We start from the raw sequence: 26,148 nt of genomic DNA, 5'->3' as shown, positions 1-26,148 counted from the left end.
GTCTCGCCGTCTTGTTCCTTCCTCCCCAGAACACTGGATTCTTATATTCCACTTGGTCGTGGAGTATCTCTTCCCAGCTGCTCCAGCAAGGCGCAGCCGCTGCAGCTTACCTTGGACGAGGGGTATCTCCTCAAGGCCGCCCCTCCTGCTTTGAACGTGGATCAGCTCCTCCCGGCCCTCCGGTGCCCAAGCAGCCACCGCCTCCTGGACGTGGTACAGCTCCTCTCGGCCACCGCCCTAACTCTGGGCGCGGGGCAGCTCCTCTCAGCCACGATTCTGCACGTGGTCGGTTGCGCCGGGAGCCGGGCGTCTCTCACGTCTGCGCCGCCGGGAGCCGGGCGTCTCTCGCGTCTGCGCCGCCGGGAGCCGGGCGTCTGTCGCGTCTGCGCCGCCGGGAGCCGGGCGTCTGTCGCGTCTGCGCCGCCGGGAGCCGGGCGTCTGTCGCGTCTGCGCCGCCGGGAGCCGGGCGTCTGTCGCGTCTGCGCCGCCGGGAGCCGGGCGTCTGTCGCGTCTGCGCCGCCGGGAGCCGGGCGTCTCTCGCGTCTGCGCCGCCGGGAGCCGGGCGTCTCTCGCGTCTGCGCCGCCGGGAGCCGGGCGTCTCTCGCGTCTGCGCCGCTGGGGGATGGGTGGTTTCTGATCAAGGGGGATTTATGAGCCTTCTCGGGGGTGGGGTCAATCAGGTGGGATTTCTCAGAGCAGGACAAATAGGGTGAGGTGGGCATTGGTAGGAAGGGGCTGCCTGATGTGCATCACCAGATCCTGGGGTGCGGGGATCAGGGGATGCACTTGGGGATGATGGGTGAGAGATTCGTTATATATATCTCTGCAGATGCTAATCAGATAAGTCAACTTATTAAGGTTACTGAGCTAGGTTTTTCATTGAGGATTAGATGATGATTGTGGAGAAGGCAATGGCAAGCCACTCCAGTACTCTTGACTGGAAAATCCCATGGATGGAGGAGCCTGGTAGGCTGCAGTCCATGGGTTTGCTAAGGGTCAGACACGACTGAGCGACTTCACTTTCACTTTTCACTTTCACACATTGGAGAAGGAAATGGCAACCCTCTCCAGTGTTCTTGCCTGGAGAATCCCAGGGACGAGGGAGCCTGGTGGGCTGCCGTCTATGGGGTCACACAGAGTCGGACACGACTGAAGTGACTTAGCAGTGGCCTCAGTGTTAATTTCCTGGGTCTGAAGGTTGGATGGTGGCTACGTATGTCCTTGTTTGTAGGAATTACATTCTATAGTATTTTAGAATCAATAGAGTGCCGTTGCAGTAACTTATACTAGCAAATGGTTCTGGAGAGGAAAACTTTTTGCATCTCGACTGCAACTTGTCTATGAGCTTAAGATTGTTTCCAATTTAAAAGGAAATCTGTACCTCCCACATATATAATAATAACCTGTTTTAAGATATATTGATCTCCTTTAGAATGGACTGGTTGGATCTCCTTGCAGTATAAGGGACTCTCAAGAGTCTTCTCCAACACCACAGTTCAAAAGCATCGATTCTTCGGCAATCAGCCTTCTTCACAGTCCAACTCTCACATCCATACATGACCACGGGAAAAACCATTGCCTTGACTAGACGGACCTTGGTTGGCAAAGTAATGTCTCTGCTTTTTAATATACTATCAAGGTTGGTCATAACTTTCCTTCCAAGGAACAAGCGTCTTTTAATTTCATGGCTGCAATCAGCATCTGCAGTGATTTCACTGGAAAAGACTCTGATGCTGGGAAAGGTTGGGGGTGGGAGGAGAAGGGGACGACGGAGAATGAGATGGCTGGATGGCATCACCGACTCTGTGGACATGTACTCCGGGAGTTGGTGATGGACAGGGAGGCCTGGCGTGCTGTGATTCATGGGGTCGCGGAGAGTCAGACACGACTGAGCGACTGAACTGAACTGAACTGAACTGAAGATATATTGAAAAGAAAATCTGTTACTGTGGTACTGAATAAAGGTATGAGGCTGAGGAAAACTTAACCAGAGTTGTGAAAAACCTATTCATGCAAAATGTTAAACTGCTTCTGAAAAACATAAGAAAAATCTTTAGAAGCAGCAAGATATTCTTAGTTCTCGAATACAATGGATCTACACCAAAACAGGGAGGCCTGGCGTGCTGTGATTCATGGGGTTGCAAAGAGTCGGACACGACTGAGCGACTGAACTGAACTGAACACCAAAAATGTACTGATTCTCCCAAGTTAATATATGAATATGGTTATAAAAATAATACGTATGTGATTTCTTTAAGAAACCTATTGAATTTTTTCTCCTAATGTTCCACAAGTTCTAGACAATTTCCAAAATTTATGTGGAAAATAAACATGAAAGAATCACTAGGGAAATTTTGTCCAAATGAAAAATGTACAATAAGGGAGAAGGTTAGCCTATCAGAGCTAAAAACTATGAAAGTTCTTTCTGGAACACAGTGTGATTTATTCTCTGTTCTTTTGCCCTGCTTTTCTGCTCTATTTTGTTATATCTCATTTTGGCTTCTTTATTGGCTTTCCGTTATATATATCTATATATTATTTTAGTTGTTACACTGAAGGATATGCCTTCAGCTTCCCCTGTGGCTCAGATGGTAAAGAATCTGCCTGCAATGCGGGAGACCTGGGTTTGACCCCTGGGTTGGGAAGATCCCCTGGAGAAGGGAATGGCTACCCACTCCAGTATTCTTGCTGGGAAATCCCATGGATGTAGGAGTCTGGCAGCTTCAGTCTATGGGGCTGCAAAGAGTCAGACAGGACTGAGCAGCTAATACTTTCAGTTTTTGTTCACTTGTGTGAACCTCGTAATGGTACATTTTCACTTGTCTTCCTTCTCACCCTTTGAGTTCTCTTTGCCATACATTTCACCACTATATGCCTTATATACTATTTTGCCTTAAATAGTCAATAATCGATGTAAGAAACTGATATAAATTCTTTTCCATTTAGTCACTTCTTAAAAGTTAAAGTATAGCAACTCACAGTATTAGTTTCTGGTGTACAAGATAGTATTCCATATTTTTATAGTTTATACTCCATATAAAGTTATTATGTAGTATTGACTACATTCCCAGTGCTGTACATTATATCCATGTATCTTATTTATTTTATACCTATTGGTTTGTGCCTCTTAATCCCCTTCGATTGTCTTGTCTCTGTCGCCACCCACTCCCCTCTGGTAACCACTAATTTGTTCTCTGTGTCTATGAGTCTGTTCCTATTTTGTTAAATTTGTTCAACTGTTTTATATTTTGGATTCCACATATAAGTGAAAATGTGTAGTAGTTATCCTTCTCTGTCTGATTTCACTAAACTTAATACTTTCCAGGTCCATTCATGTTATTGCAAACGGAGAAATTTCATTTTTTTATGGCTGAGTACATACTATGGTGTGTATATATATACCACCCCTTCTCTATCTTTTCATCTGTTAATGGATGCTGACCTTGATTCCATAGCGGGGCTTTTGTAAATAATGCTTCTTTGAACATTGGGGTGCATATATTAATGACTTATTGAATTAGTGCTTTACTTTGGATATATACCCAGGTGTGGAATTGCTGAATCCTCTGGTATTCTATTTTTAAGTATTTGAGGAACTTTGGTACTGTTTTCTCTAGAGGCTGGACTAATTTATATTCCTAACAACAGTATACTGGCTTTTTGTTTTCAACACATCCTGTTAACATTTATCATTTGTTATCTTTTTGACAGTAGTTATACTAAGATGTGTGAGGTAATATTGTGATTTGATGTGCATTTATTAGGTTGGTTCAAAAGTAATTGCAGTTTTTGCATTTTGCTGTTTGATATTGGAATACATTCTTAAATATGGTTATGTCATACGTCATTTTAATGCACATTTCTTGCTTTATGTTTTCTTTTTTTGCTAATGACTTGTTACTTGCTATTTATTTGTTTTAATATCAGACTAGGAAAATGATGTTATACAAAAAGCACATTGATTAGTTTTCTTATTCCAGTTCAAAATGGATCGTAAGGCAGCAAAGACAACTCGCGACATCAACCACACATTTGGCCCAGGACTGCTAATGAACATACAGTGCAGTAGTGGTTCAAGCAGCTTTGCAAAGGAGACGAGAGCCTTGAAGATGAGGGGCACAGTGGATGGTTATTGGAAGTTGACAAGTGAGAGCATCATCAAAGCTGATCCTCTTACAACTACATGAGAAGTTGCTGAAGAACTCGATGTCAACCATTCTTTGGTCATTCGGCACTTGGAGCAAATTGGAAAGGTGAAAAAGCTCGATGAGTGGGTACCTCATGTTCAGTTCAGTTCAGTCGCTCAGTCGTGTCTGACTCTTTGCGACCCCATGAATCACAGCATGCCAGGCCTCCCTGTCCTTCAGAAACTCCCAGAGTTCACTCAAACTCATGTCCATCGAGTCGATGATGCCATCCAGCCATCTCATTCTCTGTCATCCCCGTCTCCTCCCACCCCCAATCCTTCCTAGCATCAGACTCTTTTCCAGTGAGTCAACTTGTTGCATGAGGTGGCCAAAGTATTGGAGTTGCAGCTTTAGCATCAGTCCTTCCAGTGAACACCCAGGACTGATCTCCTTTAGAATGGACTGGTTGGATCTCCTTGCAGTCCAAGGGACTCTCAAGAGTCTTCTCCAGCACCACAGTTCAAAAGCATCAATTCTTCGGCGATCAGCCTTCTTCACAGTCCAACTCTTATATCCATACATGACCACGGGAAAAACCATAGCCCTGACTAGACGGACTTTGGTTGGCAAAGTAATGTCTCTGCTTTTTAATATGCTATCTAGGTTGGTCATAACTTTCCTTCCAAGGAGTAAGCGTCTTTTAATTGCATGGCTGCAGTCAGCATCTGCAGTGATTTTGGAGCCCCAAAAAATAAAGTCTGACACTGTTTCCACTGTTTCCCCATCTATTTCCGATGAAGTGATGGGACCAGATGCCATGATCTTCATTTTCTGAATGTTGAGCTTCAAGCCAAATGAGCTGATCGCAAATCAAAAAAATCATCATTTTGAAGTGTCACCTTCTCTTATTCTACGCAACAACAATGAACCATTTCTAGATAGGATTGTGACATGCAACAAAATGTGGGTTTTAGATGACACTGGCGACCACCAGCTCAGTGGTGGGACCAAGAAGACGCTCTAAAGCACTTCCTGAAGCCAAATTTGCACCAAAAAAGGGGTCATGTTCACTGTTAGGTAGTCTGCTGACGGTCTGATCCACTATAGCTTTCTGAATCCAAGTGAAACCATTATGTCTGAGAAGTATGCTCAGCAAATAGGTGAGCTGCACCAAAAACCATGATGCCTGTAGCCAGCACTGGTCAATAGAATGTGCCCAATTCTTCTCCATGACAATGCCCCATCACACATCGTACAACCAACTCTTCAACAGTTGAATGAATAGGGCTACAAAGTTTTGCCTCATCCTATATTTTCACCTGACCTCTTGCTAACCGACTACCACTTCTTCAAGCATCTCAACAACTTTTTGCAGGGAAAGCACTTCCACAACCAGCAGGAGGTAGAAAATACTTTCTGAGAGTTGGTCAAATCCAGAAGCATGGATTTTTACTTCACAAAAATAAATAAACTTGTTTCTTGTTGGCAAAAATGTGTTGATATAATGGTTCCTATTCTGATTAATAAAGAAGTGTTTGAGCCTAGTTATAATGATTTAAAATTCAGTTTGAAGTTGCAATTATTTTTTCACCAACCTAATACCTCATAATTAGTGATGTTGAACATCTTTTTGTGTACCTGTTGGCCATCTTCATGTCTTCTTTGGAAGAATGTCTATTCAGATGCTCTACCCATTTAAAAAATTACTTTTATTGAAATATAAGTGATTTACATGCTGTGTTAATATCTCCTGTACAGAAAAGTGATTCAGTTATTCATATATATCCTTTTTCATATCCTTTTCCATTATGGTTTATCACAAGGTACTGAATATAATTCCCTGTGCTCTGCCTATTTTTCAGTTGGGTTATTTTCTTTTTAAATATTGAGTTGTATGAGTTCTTTATATATTTTAAATGTTAGCCACTTATGAGACATATCGTTTGCAAATTCTTTCTCCTATTCAGTTGGTTTTTCTTTTGTTTTGTTAATGATTTCCTTTGCTGTGCAAAAGCTTTTAAGTTTGATTAGGTCCCATTTGCTTCTTTTTGCTTGTTTCCCTTGCCTGAGGAGAAATAGCCAAAAAAGTATTGCTAAGACTTGACCAAAGAGTTTACTGCTTGTGTTTTCTTCTAAGAATTTAATCATTTCTGGTCTCTAATAAATTTGAGTTTATCTTCGTGTATGGTGTGAGAAAATGTTTTAATTTTATTCCTTTATGTGTAGCTGTTCCGTTTTGCCAAAATGACTTATCAAAGACTGTCTTTTCTCTATTGTATATATCTTGCCTCCTTTGTGATATAAATTGACCTTATATATGTGGGTTCATTTCTGGGCCCTCCATTCTGTTCCATTAATCTATGTGTCTGTTTTTTGCCAGTTTCATACCATTTTGATTACAGTAGCTTTATAGTGTAGTCTGAAGTGAGGGAGCATGATGAAAAGAAGTGTAAGTGCTAGCTGCTCAGGTGTGCCTGACTCTTTGCAACCCCATGAACTGTACCAGGCTTCTCTGTCTCTGGAATTTTCCAGTCAAGAATACTGGAGGGATAGCCATTCCATTCTCCAGGGGATCTTTTGACTCAAGGATAGAACCCCTGACTCTTGCATTGTAGGCATATTCTTTACCATTTGAGCTACGAGGGAAGCCTCAGGAAGCATGATATCCCCATCTTTGTTCTTTTTCCTCAACACTGCTTTGGCTATATGGGGTCTTTTGTTGTTCCAGACGAATTATTTGTGGGACTATTTGTTCTGGTTCTGAAAAATGTCATGGGTGTTTTTATATGGACTGCATTAACTGTAGGTTGCTATAAGTAGTCCGCTCATTTTAGTAATAATAGTTTTTTCAATCCCCGAACATGCAATGTCTTTCCATTTATTGGTATTGTCTTCAAATTCCTTCAATCAGTGTTTTACAGATTTTAGAGTATAATACCTTCGTGGGTAAATTTATTCATAGTTATTTTATAAATTTTGATTGGATTGTAAGTGGTATTTTTTTCTTTTTCTGAGAGTTCATTCAGTTTAGTTCAGTTCAGTCGCTCAGTCATGTCCAACTCTTTGCAACCACATGAAGCACAGCATGCCAGGCTTCCCTGTTCATCACCAACTCCCGGAATTCACTCAAACTCATGTCCATTGAGTCGGTGATGCCATCTAGCCATCTCATTCTCTGTCGTCCCCTTCTCCTCCTGTCCCCAATCCCTCCCAGCATCAGAGTTCATTACTAATGTATAAACAAATTAAAACAATAGATTTCCATATATTAACCTTGTATCTTGAAACTACTGACTTTACTTATTCTAATCTTTTTTATTTTTGGTAGAGATATTCAAGTTTTCTATATGTAATATTGTGTCATCTGAAAATAGTGACTTTTTTTTCTTTCATTCCAAATGGAAGCCTTTTATTTCTTTTTCTTGTCTGATTGTTGTAACTAGAACTTCCAACACGATGTTTAATAGAAATGGTGAGTGGGCGCATTTTTGTTTTGTTCCTAATCTTAGGGGAAAAGCTTTCAGCTTTTCACTGATGAATGTGATGTAAGTGGTGGGTCTGTCATGGAAAGTTAAAGTGTTAGTCATTCAGTCATGTCCAACTCTTTGGGACCCCATGGACTGTAGCCCACCATGCTCTTTTGTCCATGGAATTCTCCAGGCAAGAATACTGGAGTGGTAGTCATTCCCTTCTCCAGAGGATCTTCCTGACCCAGGGATTGAACCTGGGTCTCCTGCATTGCAGGCAGATTTTTAATGTCTGAGCTACAAGGGAAGCCCAGTGTGGATCTATCATAAACAGCCTGTATTTTGATGAGATATGTTTCCCCTATACCAACTTTGTTGAGAGTTTTTATCCTGAATGGGCTCAGACAGCAGAACCTGTATTGTGCCAACTGTACCACTGTACAATCACAATGTCCAGCACTTAGTAGGTGATCCACCAGCATTTGTATTGATAAATGAAAAATATGATTTTCAGTCCTACTAAGGACAGGAGCCCTTTCTAATTCAAAAGGTCCCAGTTGACAAGCAGGGAATCTTGGCCCAGAGACCAGCTATGACTAAAGGGACAGGATAAAAGGTACTCTTTCAAACTAACCAAACTGATCACTTGGATCAAAGACTTGTTTAACTCAATGAAACTATGAGCCGTGTCACATAGGGCCACCCATGACAGATGGGTCATGGTGGAGAGTTCTGACAAAACATGGTCCACTGGAGAAGGGAATGGCAAACCACTTCAGTATTCTTGCCGTGGGAACCCCATGAACAGTATGAAAAGGCAAGAAGATATGATACTGAAAGATTGGTTGGTGCCCAATATGCTACTGGAGAAGAGTAGAGAAATAGCTCCGGAAAGAATGAAGAGGTTGAGCCAAAGTGAAAACAATGCCCAGTGTGGATGTGACTTGTGATGGAAGTAAAGTCTGATGCTGTAAAGAATATTGCATAGGAACCTGGAATGTTAGGCCCATGAATCAAGGTAAATTGGAAGTGGTCAAACAGGAGATAGCAAGAGTGAACATCGACATTTTAGGAATCAGTGAACTAAAATGGACCAAATGGGCAAATTTAATTCAGATGATCATTAAATCTACTCCTGTGGGCAGGAATCCCTTAGAAGAAATGTAGTGTAGTTCTCAAAGTCAGCAAGAGTCCAAAGTGCAGTACTTCAGTTCAGTCTCAAAAATGACAGAATGATCTCTGTTTCCAAGGCAAACAATTCAATATCACAGAAATTCAAGTCTATGCCCCAGCCACTACTGCCAAAGAAGCTGAAGTTGAAGGGTTCTGTGAAGACCTACAAGACCTTCTAGAACTAACACCAAAAAAAAGATGTCCTATTTATCATGGGGACGGGAATGCATAAGTAGGAAGTCAAGAGATACTTGGAGTAACAGGCAAGTTTGACCTTAGAGTACAAAATAAAGTAGGGCAAAGGTTAACAGAGTTTTGTCAAGAGAAAGCAGTGGTCCTAGCAAGCTTCCTCTTCCAACAACACAAGAGACAACTCTACACATGGATATCACAAGATGGTCAATAATGAAATCAGATTGATTATATTCTTTGTAGCTGAAGATGGAGAAGCTCTATACAGTCAGCAAAAACAAGACCAGGAGCTGACTGTGGCTTAGATCATGAACTCCTTATTGGAAAATTCAGACTTAAGTTGAAGAAAATAGGGAAAACCACTGGGTCATTAACGTATGACTTAAATCTCTTAAGATTTTACGGTGGAAGTGACAAGTAGGTTCAAGGGATTAGATATGATAGATAGAATGCCTGAGGAACTATGGATGGAGGTTTATAACATTGTACAGGAGGTGGTGATCAAAACCAACCCCAAGAAGAAGAAATGCAAAAAGGCAAAATGGTTGTCTGAGGAGGCCTTACAAATAGCTGAGGAAAGAAGAGAAGCAAAAGGCAAAGGAGAAAAGGAAAGATACATACATCTGAATGCAGAGTTCCAAAGAATAGCAAGGAGAGATAAGAAAGCCTTCCGAAGTGATCAATGCAAAGAAATAGAGGAAAACAATAGAATGGGAAGCCGAAGAAGCACCAGCTGGAATCAAGATTGCCGGGAGAAATATCAATCACCTCAGATATGCAGATGACACCACCCTTATGGCAGAAAGTGAAGAGGAACTCAAAGGCCTCTTGATGAAAGTGAAAGAGGAGAGTGAAAAGGTTGGCTTGAAGCTCAACACTCAGAAAACTAAGATCATGGCATCTGGTCCCATCACTTCATGGGAAATAGATGGGGAAACAGTGGAAACAGTGTCAGACTTTATTTTTTTGGGCTCCAAAATCACTGCAGATGCTGATTGCAGCCATGCAATTAAAAGATGCTTGCTCCTTGGAAGGAAAGTTATGACCAACCTAGATAGCATATTAAATAGCAGAGACATTACTTTGCCAACCAAAATCCGTCTAGTCAAGGCTATGGTTTTTCCCGTGGTCATGTATGGATGTGAAGAAAGCTGATCTCCGAAGAATTGATGCTTTTGAACTGTGGTGCTGGAGAAGACTCTTGAGAGTCCCTTGGACTGCAAGGAAATCTAACCAGTCCATTTTAAAGGAGATCAATCCTGGGTGTTCATTGGAAGGACTTATGCTAAAGCTGAAACTCCAATACTTTGGCCACCTCATGCGACAAGTTGACTCACTGGAAAAGAGTCTGATGCTAGGAGGGATTGGGGGTAGGAGGAGACGGGGATGACAGAGAATGAGATGGCTGGATGGCATCATCGACTCGATGGACATGAGTTTGAGTGAACTCCGGGAGATTTTGAAGGACAGGGAGGCCTGGCGTGCTGTGGTTCATGGGGTCGCAGAGAGTCGGACACGACTGAGCAACTGAACTGAACTGAACAGATCTCTTCAAGGGAATATTTCATGCAATAATGGGCCCAATAAAGGACAGAAACGTCCTAACAGAAGCAGAAGATATTAAGAAGAAGCGGCAAGAATACACAGAAGAACATTACAAAAAAGACCTTAATGACCCAGATAACCATGATGGTGTGATCAATCACCTAGAGCCAGACATCCTGGAGTACAAAGACAAGTGGGCCTTCAGTTCAATTCAGTTCAGTTGCTCAGTCGTGTCCAACTCTTTGTGACCCCATGGACTGCAGCACGCCAGGCCTTCCTGTCCATCACCAACTCCTGGAGTTTACTCAAACTTATGTCCATTGAGTTGGTGATGCCATCCGACCATCTCATCCTCTGTTGACCCCTTCTCCTCCCACCTTCAATCTTTCCCAGCATCAGGGTCTTTTCCAATGAGTCAATTCTTTGCATCAGGTGGCCAAAGTATTGGAGTTTCAGCTTCAACATCAGTCCTTCCAATTAATATTCAGGACTGACTTCCTTTCGGATGGACTGGTTGGATCACTTTGCAGTCCAAGGAACTCTCAAGAGTCTTCTCCAGCACCACAGTTCAAAAGCATCAATTCTTCGGTGATCAGTTTTCTTTACAGTCCAACTCTCACATCCATACAAGACTACTGGAAAAACCATAGCCTTGACTAGACATACATTTGTTGGCAAAGTAATGTCTCTGCTTTTTAATATGCTATCTAGGTTGGTCATAACTTTCCTTCCAAGGAGCAAGCATCTTTTAATTTTATGGCTGCAGTCACCATCTGCAGTGATTTTGGAGCCCCCCAAAAGAAAGTCTGTCACTGTTTCCATTGCTAAGTTGTTCCCATTCCTAAGTGGGAAGCATCACTACGAACAAAGCTAGTGGAGGTGAAAGAATTCCAGTTGACTATTTCAAATCCTAAAAGATAATGCTGTGAAAGTGTTGCACTCAATATGTTAGTAAATTTGGAAAACTCACCAGTGGCCACAGGACTGGCAGAGATCAGTTTTCATTCCAATCCCAAAGAAAGGCAATGCCAAAGAATGTTCAAACTACAGCACAATTGCACTCATCTCACACACTAGCATACTCACACACTAGCCCCAGGCTGTGTCTTGGTGTCTAGAGGGTGAGGCGGTTCCCAAGTCCCAGATCTTCAGCAAACACACTTCTCCCCAGATCGAAGCAAAGTAGGCTGTCATTCTCACCATAAAGGAAGCTTTCTTTGTCTTTGGGTCCCCCATACATAGTTGGATGGCGTTGGTGTAATAGTGGTATAAGTGGGACTCACACATTTGATCCTCCTGCATGGTCAGCTTTACCTCCTGCAGTGAGTTAGGGTAGGTGCCCATGGAGTCCTTCCCCCAGCTGGCCACACTACACTTCTGTCCTGGCTGCATGCAGGCCATGGCCCTGGGCAGGCAGAGCTGTCCCACAGCAGTAGTCTGCTTGGCCTTTCTTTCCAACTATGGGAAGAGGCAAGAGTCTGGCTCAGCTGGTGGTCCCTGAACCTGGACAGGGCAGTGACGTTGATGTGTCTCCCCTCTCTCCTGAGCCACAGGGACGGGTCAGGAAGCCAGGATGGGAGGGAGGAAAGGGCAGGAGATCCTGGGAGTGCAATGATCTTATCCCAGGAGGGCAGAGCTAGTGGGGAGTTTTCCTTGCCTGTATTAACATGATGTCATTGGAGAATTCTTAAGATTATAGTCTGGGTGGTGGATGGCTCTTCTCACCCAGATGACCTGCTGGGTCCTCTCCAGCTGTTTGATGTTGTGGGCCCCCAGGATGATGCTGATTGAGCTGCATGGAAAGCAGAGCAGAGGTGTGGGGATCACGGGGTCACAGGAGATACAGCCCAAGAGCTGTGACAGGCAGCTGACCCAGGGCAGGGCAGCAGCTGAGGGGGAATTGAGGTGACAGACGGTCATGGGGCTGAGTGACCGCCCTGTGCTTCTCAGGGACATGAGGGCAGGGCTCCCGGGAGCTTTCTCAGCGATACTGGGAAGGGACTCTGAGTTTGGGTTTTGGCTCTCACTGCATGCTTTCATCCTCTGATACTTCATTTGGCCGTTGTGGGTCAACCCTGTCTCTTGTTCTCACCTCTGACCCACTGACCTCAAAACTTACCTGTCCTGTTTCCCAGCTTTTCAACACCCTAGTCCTCCTTTTAAGATGGCTTGTTTGATGAGCTCTTATGATCCTGGATTGTCAGGATCCTGGGGTGAAGGAAGGGAACCCCTCGGCTCAGCTCTTAGGGAAAGGATGAGCCCGAGCCCATCCTCAGGAGGGGTAGCCAGCTGCTGATTCTCACCTTTGCCTGAACTGAGCAGCTGTCAGAATGAAGTTCTTTTGCATGAGGACGCTTTCTCACCTCTAACAACTGAGTCAAAAATGGGCTGCTTGGGGTCTGGAGCAGAATTAAGGCACCTGGAGAGCTTTGGGTGCTGTCATCTAGCCACTTCTGATCAATCGCACCCTGGGCTCCTCTCCTGAGCAGGAGTGAGGGGTGGCAGACACTGAGAAACTTCATGGGTTCTTAAGCTGGGTCCACTGACAACTCCCATACTGTGGGTGGTTTGTCTGAGTTGTCCTTTCCTGGCTGGAGTGAGGAATTTTACTTGTGTTTTGTAGCTTCACATCCTCCAACAAATGCACAACCCACTTTTCTGGTGGTGAGAAAGACTGAGATCCACGAAAGCTCTTAGTGAAAACCTGCCTGCCTGCCTGCCTGCCTGCCACCCCTCCTTGCTGAGTGTCTACAAGCATCAGACTTGTTGTCTTGCTTGGGGTGGGAGCTGGTTCAGAAATTGGAGCTGAGAAGAAGGGTCAGGACTGCGGGAGGTTTAGTGAGATGAGTTCCACCCTCAGGAATGGGGACGGTCACTCACCTGTCCCAGCCCAGGAGGCAGAAGAAAGGCCATCAGGAGCAGGAGTGGCTGCATCTTCCAGAAGGTCTGCCCAGTCAGAGCTGCTGGGGTTTCTTCCTTCCAGACACAAAGCACAGGGGAAGGAAGGAGGGGAGGCTCAGTGCCCCCACAGACCTCCCAGAGCTGTGCTCGCCCAGCTGGGTGTGAGCACGCCACGTGTGCCCATGTTCTCTGCTGTGGGATAGGTGAGAATGGCAGTCACCACGCTTGCACTCCTGCTGTGAGTCACAAAGCAAGAGGAACAACAAGAAAGTGGAGGCTGAGGTGCAGCCAGGGGAGGAGCTGGGTCCCCAGCTGCCCTCAGTGACCGAATCGAGTACCTTCATTTCTACGCTCTTGGGTCTTTGATTCTGGGGAAAGCATGAAGAATTACCCAATAGGTGAGGTTCAGGGATAACAGCGACGTGGCTCCTGTACTTGAGAAGCTCAGGGGGCTGGAGGGGACCTAGAATCTGTGGGTAGAGAAGACATGGGTGAGGACTGTGGCGTGGGGCTCTACTTGGGGCCAAGTGTGAGGCAGAGGCTGGACTTCCTTTAGGAGCAGAGAGACCTGGACTCACCCAAGTGCCCTAACATCAACCCATTTCCTAGTTTGCCAGGGTTCCACCCTCACATTTATGGAGATTTTAGAATTACCTCTTTAAATGTAACTATTCTGCAACAAAGGGAGTTTTTCTTATCCTACAGTTTAGAGTGGAAGTCCTGGACTTGATATTCATTGAAACAGAACAAACCATCAATGGGTCCTTCGCCAATGTGGGACATGATTGGGTTGTGCTGAGGTATCCAGCACCCCTCAAGCTGACATGGGGGCTGTCCCACCTGAATCAGGGTGTTTGTGAGTCCGGAGGGGCTTCCTCTCCAGAAATGCTGGCGACTGTTGAGTGGTGAAGGGGAAACAGATGCCCGTCATCTAATACTTACTCCCCACTAAATATTTCCTGTCCAGAGTCCAGAGAGCCACGTCTCAGATGTCTCTGGGCCAGGGCATCCTAAACATGTGCAGATGACTCCAACACTCTCACCATTATGGGGACAGAAGAAAGAGGAATGGAAAGGATGGCATGAGAAGCTCTCAACAACCCAACCCCCAGTGAGTTGAAGCAAGAGCATCTTATGAATAAATAGAAAAACAGTGGAAGGAAATATGCTTAAGCATTAATGCTGATGATCTGGGGTGTGAAATTCTTGGTAATTTTTATTTTCTAACATATATATGTTCTGTTTCAGTTGTCTTTCTGTGATGAATCTGCTCCATTTATGAGGAATATGTTTCGATGAATACGTGTTACTTTCTACACAAAACACATTTTGTGATAGTTGACACTGTCCATTCAAATGTTCAGGAAACCACTTCTCTTAAGACCTCTTTAAGGTTCATGTTTTAAAAGTGAGGTTGGTTTTCTCAATATGTACTTGTAGCAAAACCTCAAGATCGATGAAAAATAGAAGAAAAAATGTATCCTATAACCTATGGCTATAGACACCTTTGAAACTTTAGGATACCTTGAAACAAATAATTGCTTTACAGTGACATTCCTTTGGAGATAAATATATTTACACACACACACACACACATACACACACATGTGTGAGCAATGGAGGTGGGAGCAGCTATCTCAGCCCAAGATGGAAGAGCTCCCTCAAGGTCATTTGGGGCTGAAAGAGGATGTTCCGTCAGGACACCAGAGGCTGCACAGAGCCCTGGACCCAGGACTCCAAGACAGGGCTGTGACAGATACTTGAATTGAGCTTGGGAATACTGAAGCCCTCCTGAAACTTTCTCAGGCTTCTGAGCTCTGTCTCCTCTGATGCAGTGAGGGAACATTCATGGGGTGAGCCACACCTTTGTAAACCTCCCCCATTTCTGTTAGGGTGGACAAGTGCCCCCCTCAACCCCAGAGTTTCTCAGGTTGTCCCCTTTCCAAATCTGGATTCCCCTCTGTTGCCCCCTGGGCACTGGGTTGTGGGGGAGGGGAGCAGGTGTGGACAAGGAGGAGGGCGTATGGATGACACACGAGGGTGGGAATCAAGAGGGACCTATCCTCCTGAGGAGGGGTCTCCCTTCTCTGATGGAGCTCACGGGCAGCCTGAGGGGGAGCTGGAACTGGGGACATGTGACTGGAGGGAGCTGGCTGTCAGTACAGCAGAAGATTTTATTCCAGAGATGGAAGGTGGGGGTGGGAGGCGCGGTGTGTGTGCTGGAGGGAGAAGCTGGTGACAGATCAGAATTGTGAACGGATGTTTCCCTGGCAGAGAAGGTGCCTAAGGAATATGTGGATAAAGGAGGAATCAGTGATTTCTGCTCAAAAGATAAAACTTTATTAAGTTCCAGGCAGCCCTCCTCCACCAACTTTGCCCAACACCTCTATCCCAGGGAAGATGGACAGACCAATCCTGGGGGACCGCAGTCTGGTCCCTGAAGTTTGTACGTTTTCATTGTTTCTTTGATCCATTGCTGAAACCTTGAGATTCTGGTGTAGACATCTGGAGGTATATCTTCTCCATAGGACACAATGCCCTGGGCCACACCATCACACACGAGGGGGCCCCCGGAGTCACCCTGTGGGCAGAGAGAGCGAGGGCTGAGCTCACCTTCTTCAGGTCTGGTCTCCCTGCCACCTTGGGGTGGGTGGGCTCTGTTAGGGGCCTTGGCTGATATCAGGGCTTTGTTGGTCCTGATATTTCAATCTGGCCCTGACAATCCCCCTCCTCCTGTAGGAAGCCTCCACCCATATGTGACTGTGGGGCAGGGTTCACCCCCTAGGGATATGGGACAGAGGCCAGATGGTAGGACAGGCTGGGGACACAGGGATGGGGCTCCTTCCCACTGCCCCCATCCTCCCAGCTTGGCTGTGCCCAGGGCTTTGCGTGCATAAAGGTGTGTTACTCACATTCATAGCACTCTTCCTCATCCTTGGGTTCCCGACACATATCTGGGCGTCAGCGTTGTAACCTTCATAGCGAGATTTGCATTCCTCATCCCTTTGGACTTCAAGCTCTACCTCCTGCAGTTTGTTTGCAGTGGAGCCATTCACACGGAGGAGTCCCCAGCCAGCCACACTGCATAGCATCCCTGGGTTCACTGCATCTGAGCCGCTGGGCAGAGCGATGGTGCTCACAGCAGCGGTCACTTTGGCCTTTCTCTTCAGCTGAAGGCAGAGGAAAGGCATTCTCACCTACTGATGGCCCTCAGAAACTGCAGGACATTTGTGGAGTTGCCTTCCAACAGCCCTGGGACCATGGAAGGGGTGGTACAGGAGGAGGGTCAGGAATGAGTCATGGGGGATGCAGAACCCTGGGAGGAAAATGTCCCAGAACCAGTGTAGCCACGTGTCCCACCTGCAGTAACATGAGGTCGTTGGTATCCATCTCACTATTATAGCCTGGGTGGGGGATGGCTCTTCTTACTGAGATAACCTGCTGGGTCCTCTCATTCCTCTTGATGTCGTGGGCCCCCAGTTTGACCTTAATTGATCTGCACACATAGCAGAGAGGGAGGGGGAGTCACAAGAGATACAGACCAGGAGCCTGAAGGACAGAGCACTGCTGGGAACAGGGCAGGGCTGGTGGGGAGAGAATTCTAGACGACGGACCCTGGGTCTGGGCTTCTCTGTGCTGCCTGCTTCTGGCAGCCTGGGCAGGGTGGTAGTTCCTGGAGTCCACAGAGGGTGTTCAATCCAGCACAGGCTTGACTGTCTCTAAGGAAAATGTGAACTTCGCACATTTGCACTCTGGACTCCAGGGTACAACCTTGGCTTCCTTCCTTCTCAGGTTTGATCAGTCCCTTCTCTCCATGCATCACTGGCGTTGACCTGTCCATCTCTCCCCAAGGCTCACCTGTCCTCTGAAGAACTTCCTGTGTTACTGGTAGCCAAAGTCAGCAGCCCCTGAGAAGAGGGTTCCCTGGGAGGGCTCGACAGAGGGTGGGGGCCCAGGCACTGCTCCTCACCTTCCCAGGCAGTGAGCTGCTGTCAGCACGAAGTCCTCACGCACAAGGAAACCCCCACAGATCAAAATGTTCTCTGGAGTCTGTATTCGAAGATATGCCATGTAGGGACGGGAGTGAGGCTTGGCCTCACGGCCCCCGATGATTTTCCCTGAAAGAAAGATTCCAGCCTGCCCACTGTGCTCATGGAGCCAAAGGCTGGAGAGGGGAGATAGGCCCAGATTTGACCTGAATCCATAAATTTCCTTATGTGGACCAGGGCCAGGGCATGCATGAGTGCAGCATCTAAGCAGGTGTGTGCCACATGGGGTGGGTCTGTGCCTCTGAGGGTGGGACCGTCACTCACCTGCCTCCCCTGTGGGGAACAGAAAAAGGGCCACCAGGAGCAGGAACAGGACCATCTCTCCAGGAAAGCTGATCAGATTCTGAATAGCTACTGCTTCTCTCTGGTCTTTTAACCCTAAGTGTCTGCTCTGGTGTGGTTTTTATCACCTGAGATTTCTCTGAAGTCTCACACCTCTGTCTGATCAGATCTTGGGGTCTGAGTGGAGTATGTACTTAGTGGTCACCACAGAAGCACCCATAAGCTCCTGGCTAAGTGCCATCAAGCAGCAGAAAACAAGAAAATTGCTACAAATAGGAGCAGTGAGAGGTTGTATCGGCAAACACCAGATCTTTGAGCCCCAGAATCCTGGGGCTCATGGTGAGGGATTCAAGAATGTCTTCATTTCTGTGGTTCTCTTTAGATCAGCAGGGCCATTATTTATTTATCTGACAATTTTATTTCATTTTTAAGTGGAGGAAAATTACTTTACAATATTGCGATGGTTTCCGCTGTATGTCATAATGAATCACCCACGGGGATAAATGTCCCCTCCCCCTTAAACCGCCTTCCCGCTTCCCTCCCCATCCCACCCCCTTAGGTTGTCATAGAGCACTGGCTTTGGGTTACCCACATCATATAGCAAATTCCCACCGGCTATCTATTGTGCGTAAGGTAATGTTTGTGTTCCAGTACTGCACCCTCAAGTCATCCCACCTCCCTCCCTCACTGTGAGCCTAAGTCTGGTCTTTGCGTCTGCCTCTGCTTTGCTGCCCTTTGAATAGGATCATCAGTACCGTCTTTCTATTATATAGAAAGAGTCCGTACATATGCATTAATATACTATATTTGTCTTTCTCTTTCTGACTTACTTCACTCCGTATAACAGGTTCTAGGTTCATCCACCTCGTTTGAATGGATTCAAATACATTCCTTTTTATAGCTGCGTAACATTCCATTGTGTGTATGTACCACAATTTCTGTACCCATTCATCTGTTGATGGACATCTAGGTTGCTTCCATGTCCCATCAATTGCAAGTAGTGCTGCACTGACCACGGGTATAGATACGTTTTTAAATTATGGTTTCCTTAGGGCATATGCCCAGTACTGAGGTGCTGCGTCGTATGATAGTTTTGTTCCTGGTTCTTTAAGGAGTCTGCATACTGTTCCATAGTGACTGGATCAATTTCCATTCCTACCCATAGTGCAAGAGGGTTCTCTCTTCTCCACAGCCTCTCCAGCGTTTATTGTTTGTAGACTTTTTGATGATGGCCATTCTGACTGGGACGAGAGGATACCTTACTGTAGTTTTGATTTGCATTTCTCTAATAATGAGCGATGCTGAGCATCTTTTCATGTGTTTAACAGGCATCTGTATGTCTTCTTTGGGGAAATATCTGTTTAGTTCTTCTACCCTCTTTTCAATTGGATTGTTTATTTTCCTTATATTGAGTTGCATGAGCTGCTTGTGTATATTGGAGATTAATCCTCTGTCAGTTGTTTCATTTGCTATTACTTTCTTCCATTCTGAGGGCTGTCTTTTCACCTTGCTTGTAGTTTCCTTCATTGTGCAAAAGAATTTACACCAGGGTCATTGTAGATTGAGGTCCCTTTGTGTGTGAGACTGTGGGAAGCATTGGAGATAAGATTTCTTGCTTCTGGTTGAGACAAAACCATCATGATCAGACAAGGATGGTGAGATTCATGGTGTGGGATGGACAGAATGGTGTGAGAGGGATGCTGAAGAGGGTTTATTCCCATTACTAAAGAACTGAGTAGTTAAACAAGAACAGAAACGTTACTTTTACCCAAGAATCTTCATTTGGTCAGGGTACAGTGTGGATAGCAGCCCCCTGCTCCCTTGGCATCAGGCAGACTTTAAGCCTGGAGGCTGAATCTCATGAAGGCTCGCTCACATATGCTGAGTGGATGGTGCTGGCTGTTCACTGGGCATGTTGGCTTCTCGCCATGAAGGTCCCTCAAGTAGTCTTCATTTGTGGGATTGTTAGTCTCCCTCACAACATGGTGTTACTTTGCCCCCAGATGAGCATCTGCTAAGAAATGAGCCAGGCACAGGCTGGGTTCTTTTCATTACCTAGACTTTGATGTCATAAGGCATTTGTTCTACCATATTCCACTCCTTGAGGCAATCAAGAGCTCCTACCAGTTAAAAAAAGAAGGGCACTAGACCTCACCCCCATTGGGAGCGTTGCAGTCAGGGAAGAAGAGCCTGTGGGAAGGGAGTTCCACATGAAGTGAGAAAGGATGCTAGGGAGCCAAGGCAGAATGCCCCCACTGCTACGCAGAGAATGGCATTCTGCTGTCCCTGGACCATTTGCAAACCAGATCGTCCTGGTCATGTCCGCATAATGGAAAAGGTGGAGGGAGTCATGGAGCTGAAAATACTGCAGGTCCTAAACATCTTGATCCACATCTCCCGCCCGCAAAGCAACAACATGTTAAAGAAACAAAGCCCACTGTCCATAGGGATTCTGGCAGGAGAGCCACAGCAAACCAGGGCGGGGTGTCCAAGCCATGCCCGTGTGGGGTGAGAATGTGCTCATGCCAGGCCTCTCTTCTGAGTGGACACACTTCTCACCCTACTCTGCACTGGGCAGCCTGGATCAGATAATCAGAATACATGTGTGGTGCAGAGTGGATGGCCCAGTGGGGTGAAGAGGGTGTTCACACAAGGGACGGGCTGCAAGCTGGTTTCTGATCAAGGGGCATTTATAGGCCTTCATGGGTTGGGGGCAGTCTGGTAGGATACGTCAGAGCAGGACGAGTGTGGTGAAATGGCTGTTGGTACCAAGGGGCTGCCTGGAGTGGGTCACCAGAGCCTAGGTGGGGGCAGCAGAGTCTTGCCCTTGGGGAAGAGGGGTGAGAGAGATGTTATACGAGTCTCTGTGGACTAATCAGACAAGTCAATATATTAAAGGGGATGAGCCAGATTTCTCTGTGCAGAAGGATTAGGTGAAGGCATTGAGGTTAATTTCCTGGGTTTGATGGTTTGAATGTGGTTCCATAAGAGTGTCCTTATTTTCAGAATTACTCTCTAAAGTATTTGAAAAGCAATGAAACACCATATTGGTAACTCTACTTGCAAATGGTTCTGGAAAACAAAAGATTTTGTATCGCAATTGTAGCTTTTCTATAAGTTTGAGATTGGTTCAGAACTGAAATCCGTACAGAGACTATCCCGGTGGTTCAGTGGATAAGAATCCACCTGCCAATCTTCCTGGTCCAGGAAGATTCCACATGCTGCAGAGCAACTAAACCTGTGCATCCTGTGCTCTGCAACGAGAAGCCACTGCACAACTAGAGTAGCACCCGCTCTCAGCAAGTAGAGAGTGCCCATAGGCAGCAACAGAACCCATCACAGTCAAAAATCAATAAAATCGAAAAAAAATGGGAATGTGTACCTTTCGCCTAAACAAATAATAACCAGTTTGAAGATAACTGAAAAGAAGATCTGTATAGTAGCAACAGAGGAAGACCCAACGCTTAGGACAAATTTAACCAGAATTGTAAAACACGTTTTTGTGCAAGATGTTAAAGTACTTCTGAAAAACAAAACAAATGTTAAGGTACTTCTGAAAAAACAGACTTAGAAACATCAAGGTGTTCTTAGTTCTTGGAGCGGATAGATCTACACCAAAAAAGGTACTGATTCTCCCAAAGATAATACATTAGTATGATATAAAATAACATAATGTGATTTTAAAAATCAATCCAATTTTTCTCTTGATGTTATACAAGTCCTAGACAATCTCTGAAATTTCTGAGAAAAATCAGTATGAAAGAATCACTAGGGAAATTATGCCACAAAGAAAAAGGAATAGTATGGGAGACAGCCTATTGGAGTTTAAAAACTGCTGAAGTTCTTTCTGGAAGTCAGCGTGGAGCTGAATGATGAACAGTCAGACTAGTGAAACAAAATGGACGAGCTCAGAAAAGTTCACAAGGACACATGGAGATGTAGTTTCTAACAAGGCAGCATTTCGACTCGTGGGGGAAAAAAGGACTTTTAGCAAAAATGTTTGAACAAGTCATTTGTTAAGAGATTAAGTTAGAGTAACACTTCATAGGCAGAGGAACCAGAGATCAAATTGCCAACATCCGCTGGATCATGGAAAAAGCAAGAGAGTCCCAGAAAAACATCTATTTCTGCTTCATTGACTATGCCAATGCCTTTGACTGTGTGGATCACAATAAACTGTGGAAAATTCTGAAAGAGATGGGAATACCAGACCACCTGACCTGCCTCTTGAGAAACCTGTGTGCAGGTCAGGAAGTAACAGTTAGAACTGGACATGGAACAACAGACTGGTTCCGAATAGGAAAAGGAGTACGTCAAGGTTGTATATTGTCACCCTGCTTATTTAACTTATATGCAGAGTACATCATGAGGAACGCTGGGCTGGAAGAAGCACAAGCTGGAATCAAGATTGCTGGGAGAAATATCAATAACCTCAGATATGTAGATGACACTACCCTTATGGCAGAAAGTGAAGAGGAACTCAAAAGCCTCTTGATGAAAGTGAAAGAGGAGAGTGAAAAGGTTGGCTTGAAGCTCAGCACTCAGAAAACTAAGATCATGGCATCTGGTCCCATCGCTTAATGGGAAATAGATGGGGAAACAGTGGAATCAGTGTCAGATTTTATTTTTTTGGGCTCCAAAGTCACTGCAGATGGTGATTGCAGCCAGGAAATTAAAAGACGCTTACTCCTTGGAAGGAAAGTTACGACCAACCTAGACAGCATATTAAAAAGCATAGACATTACTTTGCCAACCAAGGTCTGTCTAGTCAAGGCTGTGGTTTTTCCCGTGGTCATGTATGGATGTGAGAGTTGGACTGTGAAGAAAGCTGATCGCCGAAGAATTGATGCCTTTGAACTGTGGTATTGGAGAAGACTCCTGAGAGTCCCTTGGACTGCAAAGAGATCCAACCAGTCCATTCTAAAGGAGATCAGTCCTGGGTGTTCATCGGAAGGACTGATGCTAAAGCTGAAACTCCAATACTTTGGCCACCTAATGCGACGAATTGACTCATTGGAAAAGATCCTGATGCTGGGAGGGATTGTGGGCAGGAGGAGAAGAGGATGACAGAGAATGAGATGGCTGGATGGCATCACCGACTCTATGGACATGAGTTTGGGTAAACTCTAGGAGTTGGTGATGGACAGGGAGGCCTGGCATGCTGCGATTCATGGGGTCGCAAAGAGTTGGACACGACTGAGCGGCTAAACTGAACTGAACTGATTTCTGACAAGAAGCTTGTGATTGTTGTTTCCGCTAAAGTATTTTCTTCTCTTCTCTGCCTATGTTCAACTTTTTCTCTTTCTCTTTGACTTTCATTAATTTGACCACTACATGCTTAGATGTGATTTTCTTTCCTACCTGAGTAACACAGATTGACTGAGCCTCCTGACTGAAGAAGGAATGTAGTCTAGCAATATGCCTCTGGAAAAAAAAGAAACAGTTGCTGAATTTTTTCATGGAGCAAGGTGTTTGTTGACCAAAAGCAGTGTTGGGTGGGATATGAAGATAGGAAATAAACACTTGATGTTCTGCAGGTCTAGAACTTGAGTGGTACCGGCAGCAGCGTGGTCATGGGCTGGGAATGCAGAGCCATCCCTGCGGATTCCAGTGCACATTCCCAAAACAAGTCAGCAAGGATTTGAATCCCTTTAGGCCCATCACCCCCATACCTGGCTGGTCCATTCCCTACCAGTATGCTGGTACCTGACTCTTCTTGCGAGTCTGAACAGAAGGAAAAGTGACGGGAGAGGCCTTGGTGAGAAGAGAAATTTCCTCAGCGGTGTCTACAGAGATGTTTTACTGTGTGTCATGTTTTATTTCCATTACAGAGATATTTAAGCAAGGGAAGATTTGTTTCCTTAAAGGTGGGGGCTGGGGGATAATTCTATGGAGAAGATTTGAAGAAATCAGCATGTTTTAGGTGCTTATCCATCTCTTTCTACGTGTGCCCATGAGCAGACAGACCAGCTCACCAAGAAGCTGTTTGAGTACTTGGCAGAGAATGGCTACAATGGGAGCCCAGAGGCTAACTGTGCATGGAGAGAGGTATCTGAGCAGAGGCTCCTGTCATGTCCAGGGATGGCAGGAAGTCATCAGTGGGCACAGGTAAGAAAACTTGGAAGTCCTCTTGCTGGCCTGGCTCTAGGGGGCCTGGCTGAGCCCAGGTTCCGTCCTAACTCTGTGGGGCCTCCAGGAGCTCACTGTCCCTCCTGGGACTCTGTCTCCCTCAACTCTCTAAGGAGGATGAGAGTCTGCAACAAATATTCTTAAACTTCTTCAACCACAGAACCATTTCCTTAAAGTCAATGTTATACTTGAGCTGAATATGTATATGGCTAGGCTCCTTTTTCAAACAGTAAGTTTTTGTTTCTTTGTTTTCCTTTTGTGTGATTTTCAGTCAACGAGCTGGGTCCCTAGTAAATCTTGGGATTTTTTTCAGCTCCAAATCAGAAGCTGTGTCACCACAGCTCTTCCTTTGTAAACGTGCCCCAGGTCACTAGGAGATTGTGTTGCTGCGTGATTTGTGTACAACCAGAGGGGAAAGGGCCTGCCTTTAGAGCAACTCCATCCCAAAGTGTTGACACATGCCTCAGAGAAGCACAGTGCTGTGAGTTAGGGGAAGGGCGGTACCAGCCAAGAGCTGGAACTCAGGTTCAGCAGCCAGGCAGCTCAGTACAACAGTCAAGACCCTGGAGGGATGGCAGCTGGAAGTAACTGGTGAGGGGAGACCAGAAAAGGGAGATTGTTGCCCAGCAAAAATCACATCCTCTCCAAAACAAGACCTTCCCAAGGATGAAAAGTCTAGATTGTCTTGGACCCTATGGAGCAGAAGTAATGTGACGGCCCAAGAGCACAGGAGTTTCTCCATTTGTCCAGACCACGTGGGCCTCGCTGACTGCAGTTTGGTTTGCACAGGCAGGAGCTTGCAGCCATGATGGGGAGCCTGTTTCTAGACCATTCCAATTGGGTGAGTATTTAGAGTCAGATTCTAATTGCCTTTCAAATGTGTGTTCCTACCATTTGAGGATGTGCAATGACATTTCTACCTGCTTTCTTAAGAGTGGGCTTCCCTGGTAGCTCAGCTGGTAAAGAATCCACCTGCAATGTGGTGAGACTTGGGTTCCATCCCTGGGTTGGGAAGAACCCCTGGAGAAGGGAAAGCTACCCACTCCAGTATTCTTGCCTGGAGAATTCCAGACAGATGAGCCTGGCAAGCTAGGTTTATGGGTTTGCAAAGAGTCAGACACTACTGAGCGACTAAGCACAACACAGGACATTAAGAGTAAAAAAATAAGGCTGCCCTGTCCCTTCTCTTCCCTCCCTGCTGCCCCCTCCCCCAGGGGGCGAGAATGTTCCAGTGAGCAGAGCATTATCTTCATGTCTAGAAACAAAATGACTGACATTCTAGAGTTACATGTAATAACACTCCTCCTCAGCCTGGGTGGGGATGAGGGCTTCTCAGCAGACCAGCCCAGCTCTGGGCCAGCTCCCCTGGCTGTGTGGGTTAAAAGTCAGCTCAGGCAGCCCCCTCCCCAGTAGGAGGGTCTCTGTTCTGGAGCTGCAGACCCAGGCTGTGCTCTTGGTGTCAGGGGCCCATGGCATGACCCACTCCCCCCTGCCATGTACCCAGAGCAAGGAGCTGAGGAGCTCACCCTGAGCCCCAGGACCAGAGAGGTTCATGTTCTCTCCTGATGGTACTCAGCTTCAGCCCTGGCAGGAGGGCTGGCAATGGAAGACAGGTGTGGGAAAGCAGACCTGGGTGACAGCTTTGCATGGTGTTTAGGGGAAGAGATGGTGGGAGGGGGAGAGGAGGAAGCAGAAAACAGCAGAATCCTGTCATTGCCTTTCTAAGCACACAGTGAGTATTTGTGACTAGGAGTCAGTGAATAAATAAGCAACCAGCCCATTGAGCCCAGCTGAGAGACATTTACTGAGCTGCAGGCACCCCCAACCCTACAGTGTGATTCTGGATCAGCTCCAGGGAAGATGGTCTGGTTCCTGCAGTCAGAGGCTTTTCATGGTTTTCTTCATCCAGGGCAGGAAACTTGAGACTTTGGTGCAGGACCCTGGAGGTGACACATTATTTTGTCCCTAGGAGACAATGCCCAGGGGCTCCCTTGTCACACCCAGAGTCCCCCTGAGGACAGGAAAGGGCAAGGACTGAGCCAGCTCTACTCCTGGTCCTGTCCCCCCATCTTATGACCCCGCTAGGCGATGGGAGCCTTACAGGGCCTCCATCAGAGCACAGGGCAGGCCCCTGAGGGCTGCTCAGCTGCCGAGCCCTGAGCCTGGACATTGTCAGCGCTTCACTGCACCCAGGGGGCAGCTCCATCTCCTCCCCCAGGTCCCTGCTCTGCTCCACATGAGGACACTGCGGGACTGTTGACTCTGGGCTGGTCTCCAAGGACA

At 46.0% G+C, this 26,148-nt stretch overlaps 1 protein-coding gene and 1 pseudogene across 1 annotated transcript; both read right to left on the bottom strand.

The window, feature by feature from the left end:
- Positions 1-5,097: 5,097 nt before the first annotated feature.
- On the bottom strand, positions 5,098-14,336 carry LOC129550079 (granzyme B-like; annotated as a pseudogene).
- A 979-nt stretch (positions 14,337-15,315) lies between these two features.
- Positions 15,316-17,773, bottom strand: LOC129550080 (mast cell protease 3-like). The gene is made up of 6 exons (XM_055417576.2): positions 17,719-17,773; positions 17,376-17,523; positions 16,766-16,901; positions 16,318-16,575; positions 15,816-15,986; positions 15,316-15,558 (listed from the first exon to the last, which is right to left on the bottom strand). Exons 1-6 carry the CDS (start codon positions 17,771-17,773, stop codon positions 15,316-15,318), a joined length of 1,011 nt encoding a protein of 336 aa, XP_055273551.2.
- Positions 17,774-26,148: the final 8,375 nt, after the last annotated feature.

This window comes from Moschus berezovskii, chromosome 21 (genome assembly GCF_049115385.1).
Source record: "Moschus berezovskii isolate FMDL1 chromosome 21, NW_MosBer_1.0, whole genome shotgun sequence".
NCBI classification, from domain to species: Eukaryota; Metazoa; Chordata; class Mammalia; order Artiodactyla; family Moschidae; genus Moschus; species Moschus berezovskii.
The sequence above is the reverse complement of the archived record's forward strand: the minus strand, read 5'-3'. Positions and strand labels throughout refer to the sequence as shown.